Below are 19,179 nucleotides of genomic sequence, written 5' to 3' on the forward strand. Positions count from 1 at the left end.
AGGCATGATTGGTTTCTTCTGAGAATGTGATGGGGAAACTGTTCTTTCTGTCCCCAAGGTCTTGGTCATCTTCAGTGGTCTTTGTCTTGTGGATGAGTCATCCTGAATCTCTTCTGTTGGTAGTTCCTTTTCTTCTCTTCCCTTTCCCACCTCCATGTGTTTGTCCAAATATCCCCTTTTAATAAGGACGCAGTAATGACATATTAGAGTCCTGCCTCATGGACTTGTCTCAATTTAAAGATACTATGCTAGTCCATTTGGCCTGTTAAAAGAATATACTCAGACATGGTAATTCACAAATAGAATTTTACTTCTAACCATGGTTGATGAGCAGTCCAAGGCCAAGGTATTTGGGATCTGGGGGACTTTACCTTCTGCTTCCTAGCTGGCGCCCTTTTCTTGTTCTAAGTATCTGAGGTGACAGTATCGATCCTTCAAACCTCTTTTGTTGTAAGGAGTTTAATCTACTCTGGAGAGTTGCATCAACTACTCCTGAAGGTCTCAGCTTTTAATATTCTCTGCTAGAAACTGATCTCCCATAATACTTTTAATATGGGAGGACATCGGTATTCCGGTCACAATATCCCGTATTGAAATAATGTCCTTTTGTAGGTACTGGGGGCTATTACTTCAGCATCTTTTTGGGATACAGTTCAATCCATAATAGGCTTTGAATGGGAACAAGGATAACAATGAATGTTGAAATTTTATTGTAAAGTAATTAATTTAATTTTCAAAATATTTTAAAAATGTACCTTTCTATGCATACCTGCCAACAAGAACAGAATGAATTATACAAATAGAAAAGAAGGAAATGACTGCATTGTAGGTAGAGTTTTGTAGTACCCACTGGATGTCCAAGCCTCTCTGCACTTGGCTAGCAAAACTGGTAGTCCCTAAAGCATCCTAGACAGCCTTATTATATACATTCTGAGGATCCACTCTCCAGTGTGAAGTGTGATATCTGTGAGGGTCTCTTTCATTCTCATTCAGGATCTCTTTTATCTTTAAATGATTCTTAATTATTTGTCAGACCATTTAATTCCATTTGTAGTAACCAAGTTAAAACATGCCATTCTAAGTTTCCAACCATTCTAGATATTCATTTTACTCTCTTTACTAACTGAAGTTCATCAGAAGCAGCTCCCTTTAAGCCCCTAATATTTTAATCTGCTACTAACTTTTGTTGTTGTTCAGGAACAGACTTCAGAATACATTCTTTATCCAACAGTAATTAATGCTGTAGAAATCTACTTCAATTTAATCTTGCTACAATGAGGACATAAAGGTAGAGTCTTACAGTCAAGGGACCTACACAGACTATGAGGTTGATTTGATAGAGTGAAGTAAGTGTTGGAATTAGGCGGTAATGAATTCTGCTGCAGGCTCCTTTTCTAGTGTGGCGTCATTAGTAAATATTGTTGTAGTGTGATGATTTTGCTTCTGTATATATACTCTTAACTGCAGGGCCTCACATAATGAATATTTTTATAAGGAACCCTGGTGGTATTGTTAGGTTGACTTTTAAAATAACAGTCAAAGAAATCAAGTTTTGTTGTTACCTAGTGATCACATAGGGTCTTATTTGCATATGTTGAGAATGCAGTTGTCCTCCTGGGGACACCCTGGCTCCTGTATATGACTACAATGATGTGTGTGTGTGTGTGTGTGTGTGTGTGCATGCATGCATGCAGGCATATGCACTTGTGTAAACGTTTGCATGTATGTGGATGCAATTTAGAATTCCTCTCACTTTTCTATGTTTCCTTGATTGCTTATGTTATTTTCTTTTAAATGAGACTATCACACAAACAGACACACTTGTTAGCAGGAACACATCCCCTAAAACATTGACATGTAATAGTTTCGTACCACCTCTTAGCCCATTTACCTATGTTTACATTCATACTCAAAATTTCTAATTTGATATTTTATATGCTTTTGAAATTGGTATGCTCTGAGTGAGGCTTGTCTTTACATCCTACTCTGACTATCTTTAGTAAAAAGTCACTGATTTGTTAACCCTTCTGTAATCGACTAAAGTTCCCCCTTATTTGCTGCATTCTTGGTCCTGTTGCTTCTGTGTGAATACGCATCACTGCTTACCTGAGCTGGTGCCATGGTGTCCTGACTAGATTCTACATGTACGTCAACACAATCCACTTCAAGTTTATTCCTGTGTTACAATGAAAATATGATTTTAACCTCCTGGTACTCGTCTTAAGTGCTTCAGTCACTTCCTGGAATCATAAAGACACATTCATTATGTACCACATCCTTGTTGCTTTCCTGGGATTATAATGGCATATTTGTTGTGCACCATATCCCTGTTGTCTCTATGCTGCTCTACTTGCAAAAGATTTATCTCAGGGTCTTTGTATGAGTTGTTTTCTATACCTAAATAATGTCTGCTAGCCCATTTCTTGTGTCTAAAACTGACTTCTAATTTACATTTCACCTCTGTCATGGTGAGCTCTCTGAAAAAATGGGGTTCCTAGAATGCACCTCTACAGCCTTATGTATCTATCCACTGTACAGCAAACTGTTCACAATTCTTCTTTCTTGCTTTAGGTATCGACTGCCTGATCTAGTGGATTACTAAACCTGCAATGAGGATGATACCTATTTCTTCTTCCCCTTCATCCTTAACACCAAATATCATGTCTGTATAGTGGTGGCACTTGAGGGAAAATATCACTACAATACTTGCACTGAGGAGATATAGAGGAAACATGTAGCATATACATTCTGAATACATTAGAGAAAAAAACTAGAAAAGCCTTTGTTCTGGAAGTCAGAGGTTGAAGAGAAGATATCCCCTCTAAGGGCAGAAAGTTTCAATAGGACCCAGGCTACATGGGATTAGGTCCATAACAGAAGGAATGTCTTAATTCCAGAACTCAAAATCCCTATTGTCTAGAGGGGACTTGGAATATGTCCCTTTGGCTTTTCATTTTAAGATTTATTTCTATTTCACATATATGAGTGTTTGCCTCTATATAGATAGTTGCATGATATGTGGTATGTGTAGAGACCATAGTAGGGCATCAGATCCCCAGGTATTGGAGTTACAGGCAGTTATTAACTGCCGTGTGGGTGCGTGGAACTTAACACCCACCACCCTGAGCCATGGGTCTAATTTCAGCCTCCATCTTTTGTGGTTGTTTCTCTGGCTTTTAAATTAGCAAAGCTGCTCCATTGATTGACATTTTCTATTATCATTACTCATAGAGCTCTACATAGTTTAGCAGTATTTGATCTTAGAAAATATTTTAAAGAACAAGTATGATTTTAGAAACTTCTAGACTTTTATCACTAGGCTAATGGTACATGGAACAAAACAATTAATAATCACATTTGAGAGAAGAAATTCTGATGTTAATACCTTTCCAAAATTATAGCCAAAAATGGCAAAAATTGAATTTGAACTTAAAATCCTTTCCTCTAAACATCACTTTGTGAAGTATAAGGGGTCTAATTCAAAATGACTTAAAATGATTTAAAAGAAATTAATGAAATATGCAAACACACAGGATGGTTTGCTGTCTTGCTTACAAGAGTTGACCCATCATGAAGCTAGCAAGCATATTTTCAAAGATAAATATTACAATGGGAACATATTTTTGAAAAGCAAGAAGAATTTATTAAATGGTTTACAATGCATTAAAATCTTAGAAAAGTCTGCTTAACATAATTCCCATAATACACACAGGTAAAACTACTCTTTTCTATTGGGTGGGATAACTGGGGACTTTAAATGTCATGTAGCTGTGATCACCTATTCAGGTGGCCAGAATCCATCCCAAATCCAAAATTACATGCCTCCTAGGCCCTTTCTGACTGTGTGTGACCTCTGTGTAACCCCCTATGACTCAAAAGGAACAAACAGCACCATCATCTGACCACAGCTGGGTCTCTAAATTCTCTTTAAGCTTTTACTCTTTTAATTTCACTCTTGATTTAAACTCAGAATTGGTTTTGTTGCACTTCCTAGGATACTTTTGACTAGATTCAAATAGCAGGGAACACAACAGGCAGATTATTCATGGAAATTATTCATGTTAGTGGGAGCCATCTTATTTTTGCTGCGTTTTGTTCAAAATTGTTATTGGTAGTGGCAGGACAGGATTAGGTGTCTTATGAAATTCACGCTTGTGCTACTGTAGTCATTTTAGTACAGTCTAGCAAGATGGAATGCCTTGGAATTATTTGCTTCTAAGATGAGCCAGAACATTTAATGAGCTTACAAATGTGGGGTAGAAAGGATGACAATTTTTAAGATGGCAATATGCTCCCAATAAGGTCTCCATGACATGTTCTGTATCACTTTACTTTGAGTACTTCCAAATTTAAAATGTTCACCCCAGCCTATAAATCCACATAATAGTCCCTCTTTACTGGGAAAACAGAATATCCTAAAATTTCTCCTAGGTTTGCTTTACATTTTCCAATATTCTAGCATAAACCAGCAATTAAAATGTAAATGAAGCCCAGGAAGGATGGATGCTTGTGAAGCGTTGGTTTGAGATAGACATTCACAGGAGAAAGGACTTGAAAGTATGCAATCAAATTTAAAGAGAATCAATGGCAGATGGTCTCAGAGAAAGAAAGAAAACAGCCTTTTTTTTCCATTAGGTTTAGAGACAGGTGTGAGGGGTTTGCTATTGCAGTTGGCATTGCTGAGAGAGAAACATCACACAAGACAGCCTCATTTCACATTCTCCTAGAAACATATATGGGCACTTTGGGAAAATCTCAGAAAATCCTGATGTGCGGAATTGTGTGTCCTTCAGCCAACACACAGCCTGCATTCTTGTGATGAATTGCCATCAGCTCCAAGCAGCCAGACCAAAAAATTAAACTGAGCAGTTGTGCAACATGTTGGGACCAGTGTATAGATCTGAAGTTTCTTTCTATCTGTTGGTAGACCATCCTGGGTGACCTCTGAGGCCTGGAGACAAGTAATTTCATCATGTTCTCTGTAGAACTACATTCTGTGAAGAGGGCTTAGGGAATACAGAACCGCAGTGGCAGTGAAGTGAATGACAACACTCCCTGACCCCCACCCCACCCTGTGGGAGGAGCCTAGCATCCCCTGATGCAGGAATGCTGCTCAACTCAGGACTGAGCCAGGGTTCAGGGCTTGGGAAAAGTTAGTGTGAAGAGCAGAGGTGCTGAGTCTAAGTGCATATTAAGAGCCAATACAACTTAAATCAGATGGCTTGTGAAAAGACAGTAATGCACATTCATTTATTCTTTTAGACAGATGAGAAGGACTGTTGTAGAAGCTAGGATGCAATACCTACACAACGAATAAACAAATGAAAATCCAGTGTTATGAACTTGTGAGGCTTACAGTATAGTGAAACACATTTAAGATAGTTTTATTATGTAGGATAACAGAAAAGAGGCCACTAAAAGACAGAAGAATATACTACAGAGAAAAAGAGAAAGAGAGAGGGAAGGACGGAGGCAGACATAGGGAAAAGCAGGCATCGAGACTCTGCAGAGTGAAATACCAGAAATTCTAGAAAAAGTAGATGTCATATCAATCACTTTTCACATACAAGACTTGTGATATTAATGCTAGTCTAACATGGGAACCATTAACATGCTTAATAGTGATATATGTATAGTAATGGGCATGTGTGTATATAAACATAATGTACAGGTGTATGTATGGCTTAGCTTATATAATATAAATTCATATTGCTTACTATGTGGAGAAGGATTTATGGGAACACAATTATAAAAGGAACTCAAAGGACTCTGGATTTCATTTTATACTCTGAAAACTCTTTATAGTCTCAACATATTATTTTAATTTATCACCCCAGAATTAATTTTTTACAGCTATAACTGAGATGAAATGAACCTTGTCTAAAATGTTTAATATGGTACAGAATGGGATTTTTATCAACCAATGATATGAACACTGAAATTAAAATAATGAATGTGTCTATAACTTAAAAGAATTCCCAATATTGCTCTGTAGTCTTTTCCCTTTATTTCCCCAGTCACACGATATCCATCCCATTTGTCTGCCACCAACTTTCAGTTACTACAATTTTGTGTGTGGCTTGATATAGATAGCATGGATCTGTGCATGACATCTGACTCTGAGTAAATTCAAACTCATGTACTTTATTGATTACGTCACTGATTAATTCCTCCTTGTTGCTGAGTAATGTTCCATTGTATGGATAACCACAATCTGCCCACTGACCTATTTATGAGTGTTTGGACAATTTATATTGAGGATTATAAATAGAAATCTTTTGTAGACTTTCATACAAAATAAAATCACTTTTTCACTAAAGCTGATTAAATGCGTAGGAATGGAATGTCTCCATATCAAAGTCCTTGTATTCTTAAGTTTGTGGAGCTGTTTTTAAAGTTGTATTTCATATCTATTAAAATATATGAATACTCTAGAAAGCTCTTCCAAATCCTTGTATGATAAGAGTAAGAACTGACTTTTAGTTATTTTATCAGGAACCTCATCTAACTCATCATAGCTTATTTTAAATTGTCTTATGTTCTGTGAAGACTTATTCCAAGTTCTTTGGAGAATTTATTACCAGAATAGAATATAGTCAAAATTGGTATCTCAACCTTTGGGCATTTATTTTAAGTCACGAGAGTGGCTTATATTTTATGTTCCGGTCTCATATTGAGTGTTGACATTCCTATTGTTTTCCAAGACTGTGCTTCTCCTATTCATTTCATTATGGCATTTTTGAAGAACAAACATTATATTGTGGCAGACTCTATATTACTGATTGGTAAACATTTTTGAAGTTTGTATCTTTTATGCTTTAAATTTTCCAAACCCACATATTGTGTTTTTTGTCTCAAATGTTTTTATTTACATTCATAATTTGAAATTTTTGTATTTATATCTTTATTTAAAATTTTCATACTTCTATTTTTTCATTTTTTAAAAGTTTTTTTTCTGTGAAAATTTGAAACTGCTCAGTGGTCACTTTCTAGAACATGGCTCTGCTATACTCACAATTTCATTTTCATGTTTTCATTATGAAAACATTTTCAAACTTTTATAAAGATTAGATACATACTTCTAGGCTCTCATATGTTTCCTTTTTTCTTTAGAATTAGACATTTCTTGTGTTGCTGTAGTTTTATGGTAAAATTCTCTAACTTCCCTTTCTTAACTTCAGAAACAATGTTGTATTCACTCTTAATCTTTTTTATTTCCAGCAAATATTTAAAATCAGCTATTCAGCCACTATTGCTATAACAATAACAAAATGTCTCCAAAGAGATTAGTTTTGAGTAAATATCTCATTGTGCAGCTCAGGCTAGCCTCAAATCGTCTTTAACTGTGCTGGCAATAGAGGTGTGTTATAGGTGTGTGCTGCCAAACTCAGAAGCTTGCATTACCTTGTACTCTGCCACCAGGGAAGATGCCTGGTCTAAGTGTGCATCATTGTCCTCATCATCGTTGTCTCCTCCCCCCATCCCCCTCCCCCTTCTCCTCCTCCTCCTCCTCTTCTTTTTGATTTTTTAGAGGCAGGGGGGTTTCTCTGTGTAGCTTTGCAGCCTGTCCTGGAACTTGCTCTGTAGACTAGGCTGGCTTCTAACTCACAGGCTGCTGTGCCTCTCTAGTGCTGGGATTGAAGATGTGCACTACCACTGCCCAGAAGTGTATGTCTTCTTATCTTAATGAGAGATGCACTCTCACCCTGGACTCTTGGGGGGAGGGTCCAGGCCCTGCCCTGGGGAAATGAGGGGATATTGGGGGGGGTTGATGGGAAGGCGTGGGAGGCGGGGAGGGAAAGGAAGAGGGACCTGGGAATGACATGTGAAGCAACCTTGTTTCTAATTTAAATTTAAATTTAAAAATAAAACTAAAGAAACCATACACCTGTGTATATACATCTGTATAGCTATTCTTTCAATTCTCTCAATCTGATTTAAAAATTTTCAACAAACAGGACTTACATATGTTTTGTGAAACTTTACTTTGAATTTTAGGTGTTGTGAAGTTACAATGACTTTCTTTCAAATGTGGATATTTTATTTCTATTAAGTGCATGCACAAGCACTGTTTTTATTTTCCTCTTCCACCACTGTGTACTATAAACATGCTAAGTTCACTCCCCCTGGTCCTTGGTAGATTCCAACGGCCCAACAGCTTCCCTATACCGGGGACCACAATGTCTAAAAAGATAGGTTTTCATCCACTGCCTCACATGGAATGGGTTTATTTCTAGTTTTCCCTTAGTACACTTATTATAAGACAGTGACAAGTAGAAGTGGTGCAAGTAGACATTATTGTTTGCTTAAGGTCAAAGTATTTTCATGATGATATGTATTTATCTTTATGTGTGTTCATTCAATAAAGCTGTTCTTTGTCACGGTGAGCAATCCCTACTATTATGTCCAGCTTTAGAGAGATTTCATTAAGGGTTTGTAGGCTTTCCTAAGCTATTTTGTTTAGTTATTTTCTTAATAGTCTATTCATTGAATATTTTTTCTTAACTTGCTAAAGTAGGCAAGTCATAGAGACCCTTAGATTCTATCTACACACACTTGCATTTCCCATGACAAATTTACCTATTTGCAATGTACTTTTTATTAAGAGAATGTCAAGTGTGTGACAATGAGAGCTGTTTTGAGTTCTTGTCTGAGATTTGCACTGAGGTATTCTGGCCTTGTAGAGTAATTCCTTTAAAGTTCAATGATGAGAGGACTCAAAGGACAGTGGGAAAGTATAAGGCAAGGAACTATTCCTTGATAAAAGAAGAGTATTTCTTCAAGCTGAACAATTCCCTAACTATAATATGTATTTTATAAATGAAATAAAATTCATTTAAATTCTCTTTGTCTATTAGATGGTCCAACATGGATACTATAAGGATCTCTCACAAGGAAACAAATCTCCCCAGGTGTTATGAAGTAGGTGATTCACGTGTCAGGCATGCCTCCACTCCGTGCTTCATAAAGTTTTTCCATCACAGTCACCTAGGACTTTTCAAAAGACAAAAGTTCTGTACACATTGAGGTATACTATTCAGTAAAGCGCCAGGAGCAAGTGAGGGTACCTAAACTCTCCTAGATTTCAAGGTGACTGAAAAGCACACTGAAGTTTGAGGAACCACTAGTTACATTAATGAAGAGGGAGTGAGAAACAGAGGTTAGAAAGAAATAGAGGGAGGGAGAGATTGAACAAGAATGGATGTGCTAATGTTATGTGTGTTATTTTAGAAGGTTGGAGTAGTTTCTCTACACAGTCTTCATTCTCCTTAGAACCTGAGAAATATTTGAGAATAAGGGATATTTCAATGCATCAGATGTTTGAGTACAGTTGATGTAGATGGATGAACATGGATATGTGATCCAGAGAGTTGATGACATTGTCAGGGATTTGATGCTCACCTAAGAAAACTGATTTTCAGCCTTCATCTCTTACAAAATGCCTGTGCAGTAGCACAGTCATCTTTGTGTGTTATGAGGCACTCAAGGAGGTATTGTGAAGATACCAGTTTCTTGAATGTAAGTGTAGGATTCATGGGAAAGTACATGGACATAGTTGAAGAGAGTATTAACATTCGAGTGAATGATTGTGATCATGGACTATGGTTATTTATGTGTTTAAAGAGAAAAGTGAAAACAAAAGGATGGTGATTTGCAGAGAAAGTTCTAGAATCTATGAAGCCAAAGCTCTTAATAAGATGGCATAATTGTTTTACTAAGCATATTTTAGAAAAGGGGTTGAGTGTAAATTGTAATGACTGAAAATGAAGTGTTTGAATTGGCATGTTTTATGATTGCAAGAGACAAGACACCACACTGGTTTACTATTCTAGAACATGGAACTGAAATAGCTATGAACATGGTGAACATGATATTTTTATAAATACTGAAAATCTCTTTCATAAAGTGATATCAATATCAGAGTAGTAGAAACATGGATAATGAATTACCAAGAACTAAACAAAATAAGACAACACAGAGATCTAATTACCACAGAATAAAAAGTCAGTTTTTGCTGGCACTGGAAAGTGTAGAGACTCTCACCTTCTAATTCATTAACTAGGACCCACTACAGTTTCCAAAACATGCTTCTAAATATTCAGAAATAATAAAATTCACTTACAATATTTATCAAACTGTTATATGTATGAGCATGAGTACTTACATGGCTGGGTAAATACCAAAAGGGAAAATTTTAACGTAATAGCCAGTTACAGTGTAGACTTCTACAAAGAAACTGATTCATAATAAGTTTCGCATATTTTTCTCCTAATCATAACAGGAAAAAAAAGTTGGTTTTGAAGTTTCCTACCAGCTCAGAAGTACAATGATGGAGATTGCTGCCTCTGTGCCCAACTAGCATCCATTCTAATTCTGTTTTTCAAATTCACAGAGAGTGAAGACGTTTATCAAAGGCAGGTGCTGTCAATTTCATGTATCATCTTTGGAATTGTCATCGTGGGCATGTTCTGTGCAGCATTCTACTTCAAAAGCAAGTAAGACAATTTCTCTGGTGATTAAAGGTTACATCTGAAAGAAAACTCTTTCCCTTTATAGTCTTGATTTTAACTCCAAGCAGAGAGACCTTTTGCACATTGGTTCACCAATGATCTGCATTGAATTAGAGCATTCCAAGGGCCACAGTGAATGTAGGCAGCCATATTGGTGAGGGTGGGGTTCTCCGATTCACTTTGGAGGAGGTTTCAGATACACAGTGATTGTTTGCAGAACTTGGCCACCTATCTTCATTAACAAGGACTCAACAGCTTCCACTAAAGGACAAATTCTTCTCAGTAGGGAATAGGGTGGGGGTGGGGGAACCACTGCTGTGAGCCTAAATGCTATCAACCATTATGGATAGGAAAATTATTTTCCAAGAAAAAAAATGTACACAAAATATCAGTTTACTTTCAAACAGTTTATACCATGTACTCATAAAATGTAAGTCATATTTAATGAAAAAAACACCAAAAAATGTACACTGGCACATAGAACTTGAATATTCTGTGACTCTCATTTTACAAGAAACTATCCACAGATGAAGGAACTTATAATGATTCATAAAGTAGAATTACAAATATATGCATAGTAATGTGCTCATAACTCTGATTTTTTTATAAGTGGACGTGGATGAAATTGTTTATAAAATGATGTCATCTGTACTTAAAATAGGAGTTGCAGATCAAAGTGTTAGTCTATTGGGTTCTTCAGCCTTAAGACATTGGCTCTTGTGACATGCCTGTGGCCTGTGTGAAATCACAGCCAATATGCAATTGCTTTTATTTGTATTATTGTTTTCTGTCTATTTTCTCTTCCAAAAATGGACCACTTGCCAGATACAGTCATAACCCTATCTGTAAGTCATATATGTCAATTTTTAAAGAGCGCTACAATTATGCCTTTAAATAAAAAATATTGAGGCATGACTACAGGATTAGTGACTATTATTTCAACAGACTTTTCTCAAATGCTTTTATAATTTCAGAACTACTATAATAACAGTACAGAGAATTCCCATGCACTCTATAACTAGTGCCCCTATTATTACAGTCTTGTATTAGCATGGTATTCTTGTCACAATAATGTCTAATAATTGTACTGTATAAACTAAAGTCCATATTTCACCTTCCTTAGTTTTTGACATAATGTCTTTTCTCTTACTCAGACCCTTATGCAGCATGCCACATGACATTTTCTGCCACATCTCTGTAACTATTGTCTGTGATTTCCAAACATGTGCCAGGCACACTGGGCTTTTAGTGATTAAGTCTCTGCCATTGCAACTTTCCAAATTGTGTTTTTAATGCATTTATTAAGTAATGTATTAGTCAATTTCTATTGCCCTAACAAAGAGGTGAAATGTTGAACTTGCAAAGCCTTATTTGGGTTTAGTTTTGTTCATTTCAATCCAGGATTGATTGGCCCTCTTATTTTAGTGACAGGGTGTGGCAGGACATGGCTGCAGTGTGACCAGAAGAGGGTCTTCTGCCTCTTGGCAAAATTTGAAGCAACAAAGGAAGGAGTAGTGTCTCCCTCTCCCCTTCAAGGGAATACCTCCAGTAACCAGAAGACCTTTCAATGGGTGTACCTTTTAAGGTCTTCACTAGTCTATCTGAATGCCAAGCTGGGGAATAAGCCAACACAGAGGTCCTTAGAGAACTTATCCTAGACAATATGGGAATTTATTTTAAAATGTTTAATTGGGAAAGGAACACAGTAAAAAGTTACAAATATGGTTCTGTGACTCCCAGTCTATTCTATAAGTATAGTATTAAATTGGCTGTGCTGATCTTTTAGCTGAATGGCAAAGCTGCTGGTAGCTGGGAAATTCCCTGCTCTTGTGAAGCCCCGGTGAGGCCATATGAGGATATTGGTTAGGATATTATGCTACCCACAGGTGCAATGGGATTTCCAAGTTTCCGCTGATCACGTCACTAAGAATATTTCCTTTTTGCTTTCTTTTTTGGCAAAATTTGAATTAAAAAATTACCTTATAGAACTAGGGTAACAGCTAAATGAGGTGATATTGAAAGGGGTATTCAAATCAGAAACACTTCAGGGTGGCTTGAGTTGTTAATATTCATGGCTTTCCACTCCAGAACTTAGAAGATGAATAGATACCAAATTAAGAGCAACACTTGAGCCCACAAAGGGTAGACCTACCCAGCTTGACATCAGGAGTGTCTGTTTTAACAGCTGTGTACAAGAAAGAAATTGGGTAGTAATATTATATTTACAGAGCAATAAGCAAATTGCTATGAAGACAAAATTAGTCACTTATTTGTAGAGTACAATTTGCAGTTGTAACAAATATAACCAAAAAATTATAGTCATTCTAACAATGAAAACAACAAGAACAGGAAGTGTGACATAAGGGCCGTCAGTCCTTCTCCCTAGACAGCAAGGGAGCTTTGAGACCAACATCTGTTGCTGGAGCACAATGAGGAGTCAGAGTGTTCAATGGAAACATGGTTAAATACTGGATTTCTTAAGGGGACTAAGGTGATGGAGAAGTACACACCGGAATGCTCTCCTTCTACATGTCTTAGCTGAGAAGTTCTTGGCAACTCATGGCTGTTGAGAAGTGTCTGTTTTCTTCAAGAATTCAAATCCTGAGAGGCTACTATGCTCCGATAGATGGTCCAACACCCATGCACAAAGAGGAACACTCAGTTGACTTGGTGGGTTAAAGAGTAGAACACATGAAGTTGGAAGGGAAATGTAGCAGGAAGAGGGTACAAGAATTGTAGGTGAGTATGGGAATGGATTTGCTCAAAACACAATACAGGAATATATGAATATTAAATAATATAAAAGTATGGTAGGAAATAGCAGAAAGGATAAAGTAAATGAGTTTATATAAAAATAACATTAATGAAGACAAAAGGCTTTTCCCACTGGAATCATATTTCTCATCAGAAATCTTCCCATGTCTGAGAGGTATATTCTACGTCAAGTGCTATCTCCCGCCTACAAAAACTGAATATCCACTATATGACACCCCCATGTTTCTCTTATAGATTCATAGATTCCTCTTTCCTTTTCCCCAATATTATACATAAAATAAGGTATGTGATCTTATTTTCAAACATAAAATACAGATATGTAATATATAATATGTATATGTAGGGTATAATATATTTTCCTACTTTGGAGGGCCCAGTTCTAACAGGATCCTAAGGCACTTTTCATTGCTCTCCAAATGAGTTCACTGAGTCATGTATTTGAAGGATATATATATCCTTCTGGGTAGAGAGAGCTGATACTTAGCCAAAAGCTCCATGCTTACAGCAATTTATGTTCTATTTCCTATAACCACTCTGATCTTTTCTCTCTGTTCTTGCCATACTTGGCACTGTGCGGCCTCATCAAATGCTGTCTCAGTAACTGTTACTATTCTAGTTGTTGTCATCTACCTGGAAGAATAGAGTCTACTGAAGTGGACTAAGGTCTCATGAAATAGCCAACTTTACTCTTGGCATCACACAATTTATATTTTGAGGTTATTCTGAGGAATAAGCAAGGTCAAATAAGCAAAGGTCACAAGTGCAGGCTGCATATAAAGTCATGAGGACAACCAGTACTTGGATAATAATAATTGCTGATGGGCACTCTGAAGTATACACAGTCTTATTTAATATACCAAGGAGGGACACAAAAGTATGTTCCAAGAATGATCCATGTTATGGAGAAACTACTGTCACAAAACTTTTGCCTTGTTTTCTTGGGGTTTTATCACAGCTATCAAAATTCTCTTTACATAGCTTTACTCATGGAGGATGTTCCAACAGACTTTGGCCACAAGTAGAATTGAGGCCAAAACAAAAATTGGGATGGGCAATGAACGGTATCAGAAATGAAGATATCTTCCACTCAGAGAAAATTCTGGGGGACATAACTGAATCTTCCAGCAATGCCAAAAGACAGGCTTAAAGGAATTCTCATCAGTCCCAATAAGCCCATGTGTTCTCATTCACAGTTACTAGGAGGATTAATTTCAGCCTTTACCCTTGCTCACCTGTTTAGTTGGAAACTGAATTCTTAAAAAGGAGTTTCTCTTTACTTTCAACTTACATGGGAAAAAAAGGATGAAGTTTGCTGCACTAGTCTTTAGGTATTAAACACATGGCTCAACCCTAAATTTAGAATCGTAGAGAGGAGAGGAAATTTTTATAGGTAAAGATGAGTTATCAAAATTGGGAAAAGAGAGGAGAACCTGGGAATTTGAATTGCTAGTAAAATGTACACACAATGTGGCAGCCTGATTCTTCCCATGTGTTGTGGTCTGAGTAAAGGATTCTGGGCTTACATGGATGTTCTGATGTACTGTGGTTATATTCTTCAGCAGTGGAGGCCTTTGTCCTCATGTTTCTAGTACACAATACAGGAAGATGCTCTATAACAGCCTGCACTGAGATAGCCCTCCTGCAACAGTAGATCAATGTAAGGATCTGAAGATGGGAGCAAAGTTCTACATCCTTACTGCACCCTACATCCTTACTGCTCTCCATTCCAGTTTGTCCCATTCCACAATCTCCATTTGTTCACTTTCCAAGTGGTGACACCACAAACATTCCATAAAATTCCTGAATGCTATTCCTGTGCCAAGGTCTGCTTCCTCAGAAACTCAGCTGGCTTGGCGTTGACATCTGTAGTTCCACTACACTCATCCCCTTTCTAAGATGATGTGCCAGAGATATGTAAAGCTCTGTAGTCTGGTAAGTTTGGTCCTGAACTTGTTGAGCCACTAGCTTCCCAGGGTGCAAGGGAGGAGAGCAAAACAGTCAGATGTTAATCATTTCCTCTTTTCTGTTTGCTAAGGCAAGAAGGGGAAGCAAACATGCAAACTCTTTGTACTTGTGAGAGGACCAGGACAGAATGGGATGGGAAAGAGTCATAGGCAGATTCCAACTGAAAGGTCATTTATCCTGAAATATTGGTGAGTCAGGACTTGTAGAAGGTGAATTATGAACGGATTCATGAAACACATTCAGGCATTTTTATGAAAAATATTTCTTTAAAAGTTTGTATTTTCCAGTTTCTGAATTATGAGATTACAGAAAAGACAGTGTTTCTATCTTATGCCATAGATGTTTACTTTGTGCTAAGCCTCTTACTGCTTCCTACTGATTTACTTGTCTGGCACCCCTCCCCCACAATTTCCTGTTTCTTCTCAAATGAATTCTTGTTTTTGTGGCTGCTGTGCAGTGAGACAAATTTATTTTTATCAACAGGCTATAGATTTGTTCTTAAGAAGTAGATAGAACACTTTAACTGGATTAAAGCAATTGAGAGGGTTAGACCTAAAAGTCCCCCCAAATAATTGAAAAGATTAAAGAAATGTTTAAACAGACAGCTACTTCACACTGGGGTTTAAATTCAAAGATGCTCATTACCTTCAAATCCTTTAGAAAGTGTTGTGTGAGAGAGGCAATTAGTACAATCTTTTATCTTTGGGGCAATGTCCTCAATTCTGCAGCATCTTTCCATAATGCTGAGCATGCTGGGTAACAAAAAGGGAAGGAACACTTTGCCTGTAGCTGTCATGGTATCCATGGGAGATAGCACTTATGAATTTTATGTAAGGAAACAGGCTCAAGGAAGTTTAAGTAATTATGAGAGTAGTGAAACTGATGAATGGCAGACTGAGATCTTATGTGTCAGTCTCTGTGATAGGGGAGCCTGTCTGAACTCTGCCTGCCTGGGAAGCTTGCTATATCAGAGGCCATTTATAAGGGGATGTCTCCTTGGCTGAGAACTGGAGAACGAAACTTTAGAAAAGTTTGTTTATGAGCCTTGAAATGATATATAATTGCTGTGAAACTCTGGGGAAAAAACTATGCAGACAGTAGTTTGATCGATGTTCTGCTATAGATGCTGAATGGTATAAACAATATCAACGTATTCAGGCAAGGGCACTTTTCTTGGGAGCTCAAAGTCCTGGAACAATCTCTACTTGCCCATTTAAAGGAAGCAGAAGGACCTTATACAAGTGGCTTGACAGTTCTGACTAGGGGTTCTGAGCAGAGTTTGCAGCAAAATTGAGTAGTTTGAAATCCTTCAACTCTGAACATCCGTAAGCAAATGACTTCATTTCTTCATGTCTTGGCATTCTGATCTATTAAATGGGGGTAGAACACTACCTGATTACAAAGGTTTATTGCAGAAATAAATAAAAACAATGAGAGTAATGCACTTTAAAACAATGAATTGCTAATTACTGGGTAATCATTAGCTCATTAAAGGTTAACTCTGTTAGAGAATACAGCTCAGGGGAGAGGTTTTACCTAGCCTATGTGGAATTCTAGATTCAGCACCATCCAAAAAAAAAAAGTCAACCATTTTGTTATTTGCTTTCCTGGTAACATAAAATAAGCTCTCCCAGCAGATTAAAAGCTACATATATTTGAAGTGTATAAATATTAGTATGCCTTTGCCAAAATGTTAGTTAAGCCCTAGCTCCAAATTTTTAGTTTATGTATTTCTCTGGAGAATCTGTAATTTCATGTTAGGGACTGCTTGTAGCCAGGGGAGTTAAGGCTATAAGAACACATTATAACAATGTGTTTTTTTAAGAGTGTCAATGATTTATTATCCCATCTATGATAAGGAGTAATGCCAAATTATCCATAGTCAGAGGTATTATTTTGGGTGGTTGAAAGGGTTAAGAGCTGCCGCTGTGGCTCAGGTTACCTATCTAGCTTTAACATGGGACAAATATGGATATGGCAAAAACAAAACTTCACATATCAGCCAACTATATCTATGCAAATATTTACCCACATATTCATATCTGCAGGAAACAAGCTAAACAAATCCAGGAGCAGCTGAAGGAGTCACAGAATGGAAAGAACTACAGCCTCAAGTCACCCAACACCATGACAAAGTCTGAGAGCTTGATGAAGAGTCATGTACAGCTACAAAGTGTAAGCTTTACACCCCTACATTCCTTTGTTGCCCCATCTCAGAATTTTAGGTACAGAGGGAGGACGGGACCTGTGATCAGAACTGCAGAGCTGTTCAGTACTGTAGTGATGCTTGCTTAAATCGTCTTGCAGTTTTACGAATGTGTGTGTGTGTGTGTGTGTGTGTGTGTGTGTGTGTGTGTAAATCCGAAATGAGAAAGATGATCCAAATCCTTCATAATAAGCAATCTCTGACAATGATTCAAATTTTGGTTGTTCTATTAACCACTTTGGGTCTTTACTTTGTGTTGAAAATATGGCAGGGATACAATGTCATGTTTCTGAAGGCTGACTCACATCCAAGTCAGTTAAAAAGGACATGAGTTAAAAGAGTTAGGATTAAATGAGAAATGTGGCCACAGAGTCACTTCTTCTAATAGCAGGGCTGATGCTTTATGTGGGTCTTAAATCTGGAAGCCAAACACACACACTGTCTGCTTCATTGTATGAGAAGTACTTTTAGTCATTGCTGAGATACACTGTAAAATAGTGAATTAAACACAATGGGATGCTATCTAACACATGCTGAGACATGCCTTGTAGGGTTAATTCTTTGCTCCCACATGAGATTCTGCTTCTAAATTCCTTGGGATGAAATAATAGAACAAAGGCTATGGTGTAATCCTGGTGTTTGAGGATAATAGGCAATCACCCGGGCCACATGCATGCCCTTCCAAATGCTTAAATCGCTGAGAATTTGCACATCATTTGTGATTCTAAGAAATCATTACCCAAAAGTTGCCATTATGATGAGTGTAACAGATGTACTTAGCTGATTTAATGTGAAATTCATAAATCTGAATTGCTTCGCAGCAAAGTTTCCCTAAACTTTTATTCATGGCAATGTGCAGGATTGTTCTGCTCAGAAACAGAGAGAATGCCTTTGCTAATGATTCCTAATGAGTATAATCCCAGCACCTTCAACAGCCACCATGATGAGGATTTCAGTTCCTTAGCAACTGGCCTTGGGAGTAATAAACAAAGCCAGACACCTGCGGAAGCAGCAGGGCTAGACTGTAATCAGTAACTTAACATAGAATAGGAAAGGGGGTCCAGCATGAGCTGTACTTAACTTCAATAGGTTCAGCAGTGACCAGGTCTGGTAAAGGGAGGAGGAGAGTACTGAACAGAGCTGAGCAAGGCCTTAATCAGAGGCAGCAAATTAAGAACAAAGGGTTGAACAGTGTAAATTACATCAGGCAGCTGTATCTGCTGGCTAGCCGTTATTGGGGTCAGAAATGTACCTTCCTTAGTGCTGGGAGACAGAGCCTCCACCTTTGGTGATGATTGCATTTAAGAGAATGACCTCTAGGTCCTCATGAAAACTCCCTTTGAGTTTAGGAGATCCACATTTATAATCATAAGTCCTTTTCAGAAAATGCTTTGGGAAGGGAAGCCAAGGAGCTGTGTTCAGGTATGGTGAGAACAAACCTGAAAGGCCTTTCAAGTTCCTGGAGTTCTAGTTTGATTCCAGGTACTCTATGGGGGAAGAGTCATTGTGGGAAAGTAGAACAGAATGACGGAAGACTAAGCTTGTATTTGTTCAGTTCCTCTAGTGTGAGGTCACCATGTGGATCAAAGCATACCTAGAGAGAGGCTATAGGCTATGGTTTCTACAGCCCATAGGCTAGATGTGTGGAAAGCAGTCAGGTCTATTTTCTATATGATTACCACACACTCATTTGAGGTAACTGCATAGTTTTCAACAAAGTGA

The 19,179-nt window shown here is 37.5% G+C and overlaps 1 protein-coding gene across 7 annotated transcripts in view; it reads left to right on the forward strand.

The window, feature by feature from the left end:
* Nrg3 (neuregulin 3) overlaps nt 1-19,179 on the forward strand; it is a 985,840-nt gene that overhangs the window by 940,682 nt on the left and 25,979 nt on the right. For all 7 annotated transcript variants that reach the window (XM_013121168.3, XM_040747666.1, XM_040747663.1 and 4 more), the window contains exons 5-6: nt 10,394-10,496; nt 17,300-17,426. In XM_013121168.3, coding sequence (XP_012976622.2) covers nt 10,394-10,496; nt 17,300-17,426 — 230 coding nt within the window. The remainder of the gene's footprint in view (nt 1-10,393; nt 10,497-17,299; nt 17,427-19,179) is intronic.

This window comes from Mesocricetus auratus, unplaced genomic scaffold, assembly GCF_017639785.1.
Source record: "Mesocricetus auratus isolate SY011 unplaced genomic scaffold, BCM_Maur_2.0 Super-Scaffold_100006, whole genome shotgun sequence".
Classification (NCBI taxonomy): domain Eukaryota; kingdom Metazoa; phylum Chordata; class Mammalia; order Rodentia; family Cricetidae; genus Mesocricetus; species Mesocricetus auratus.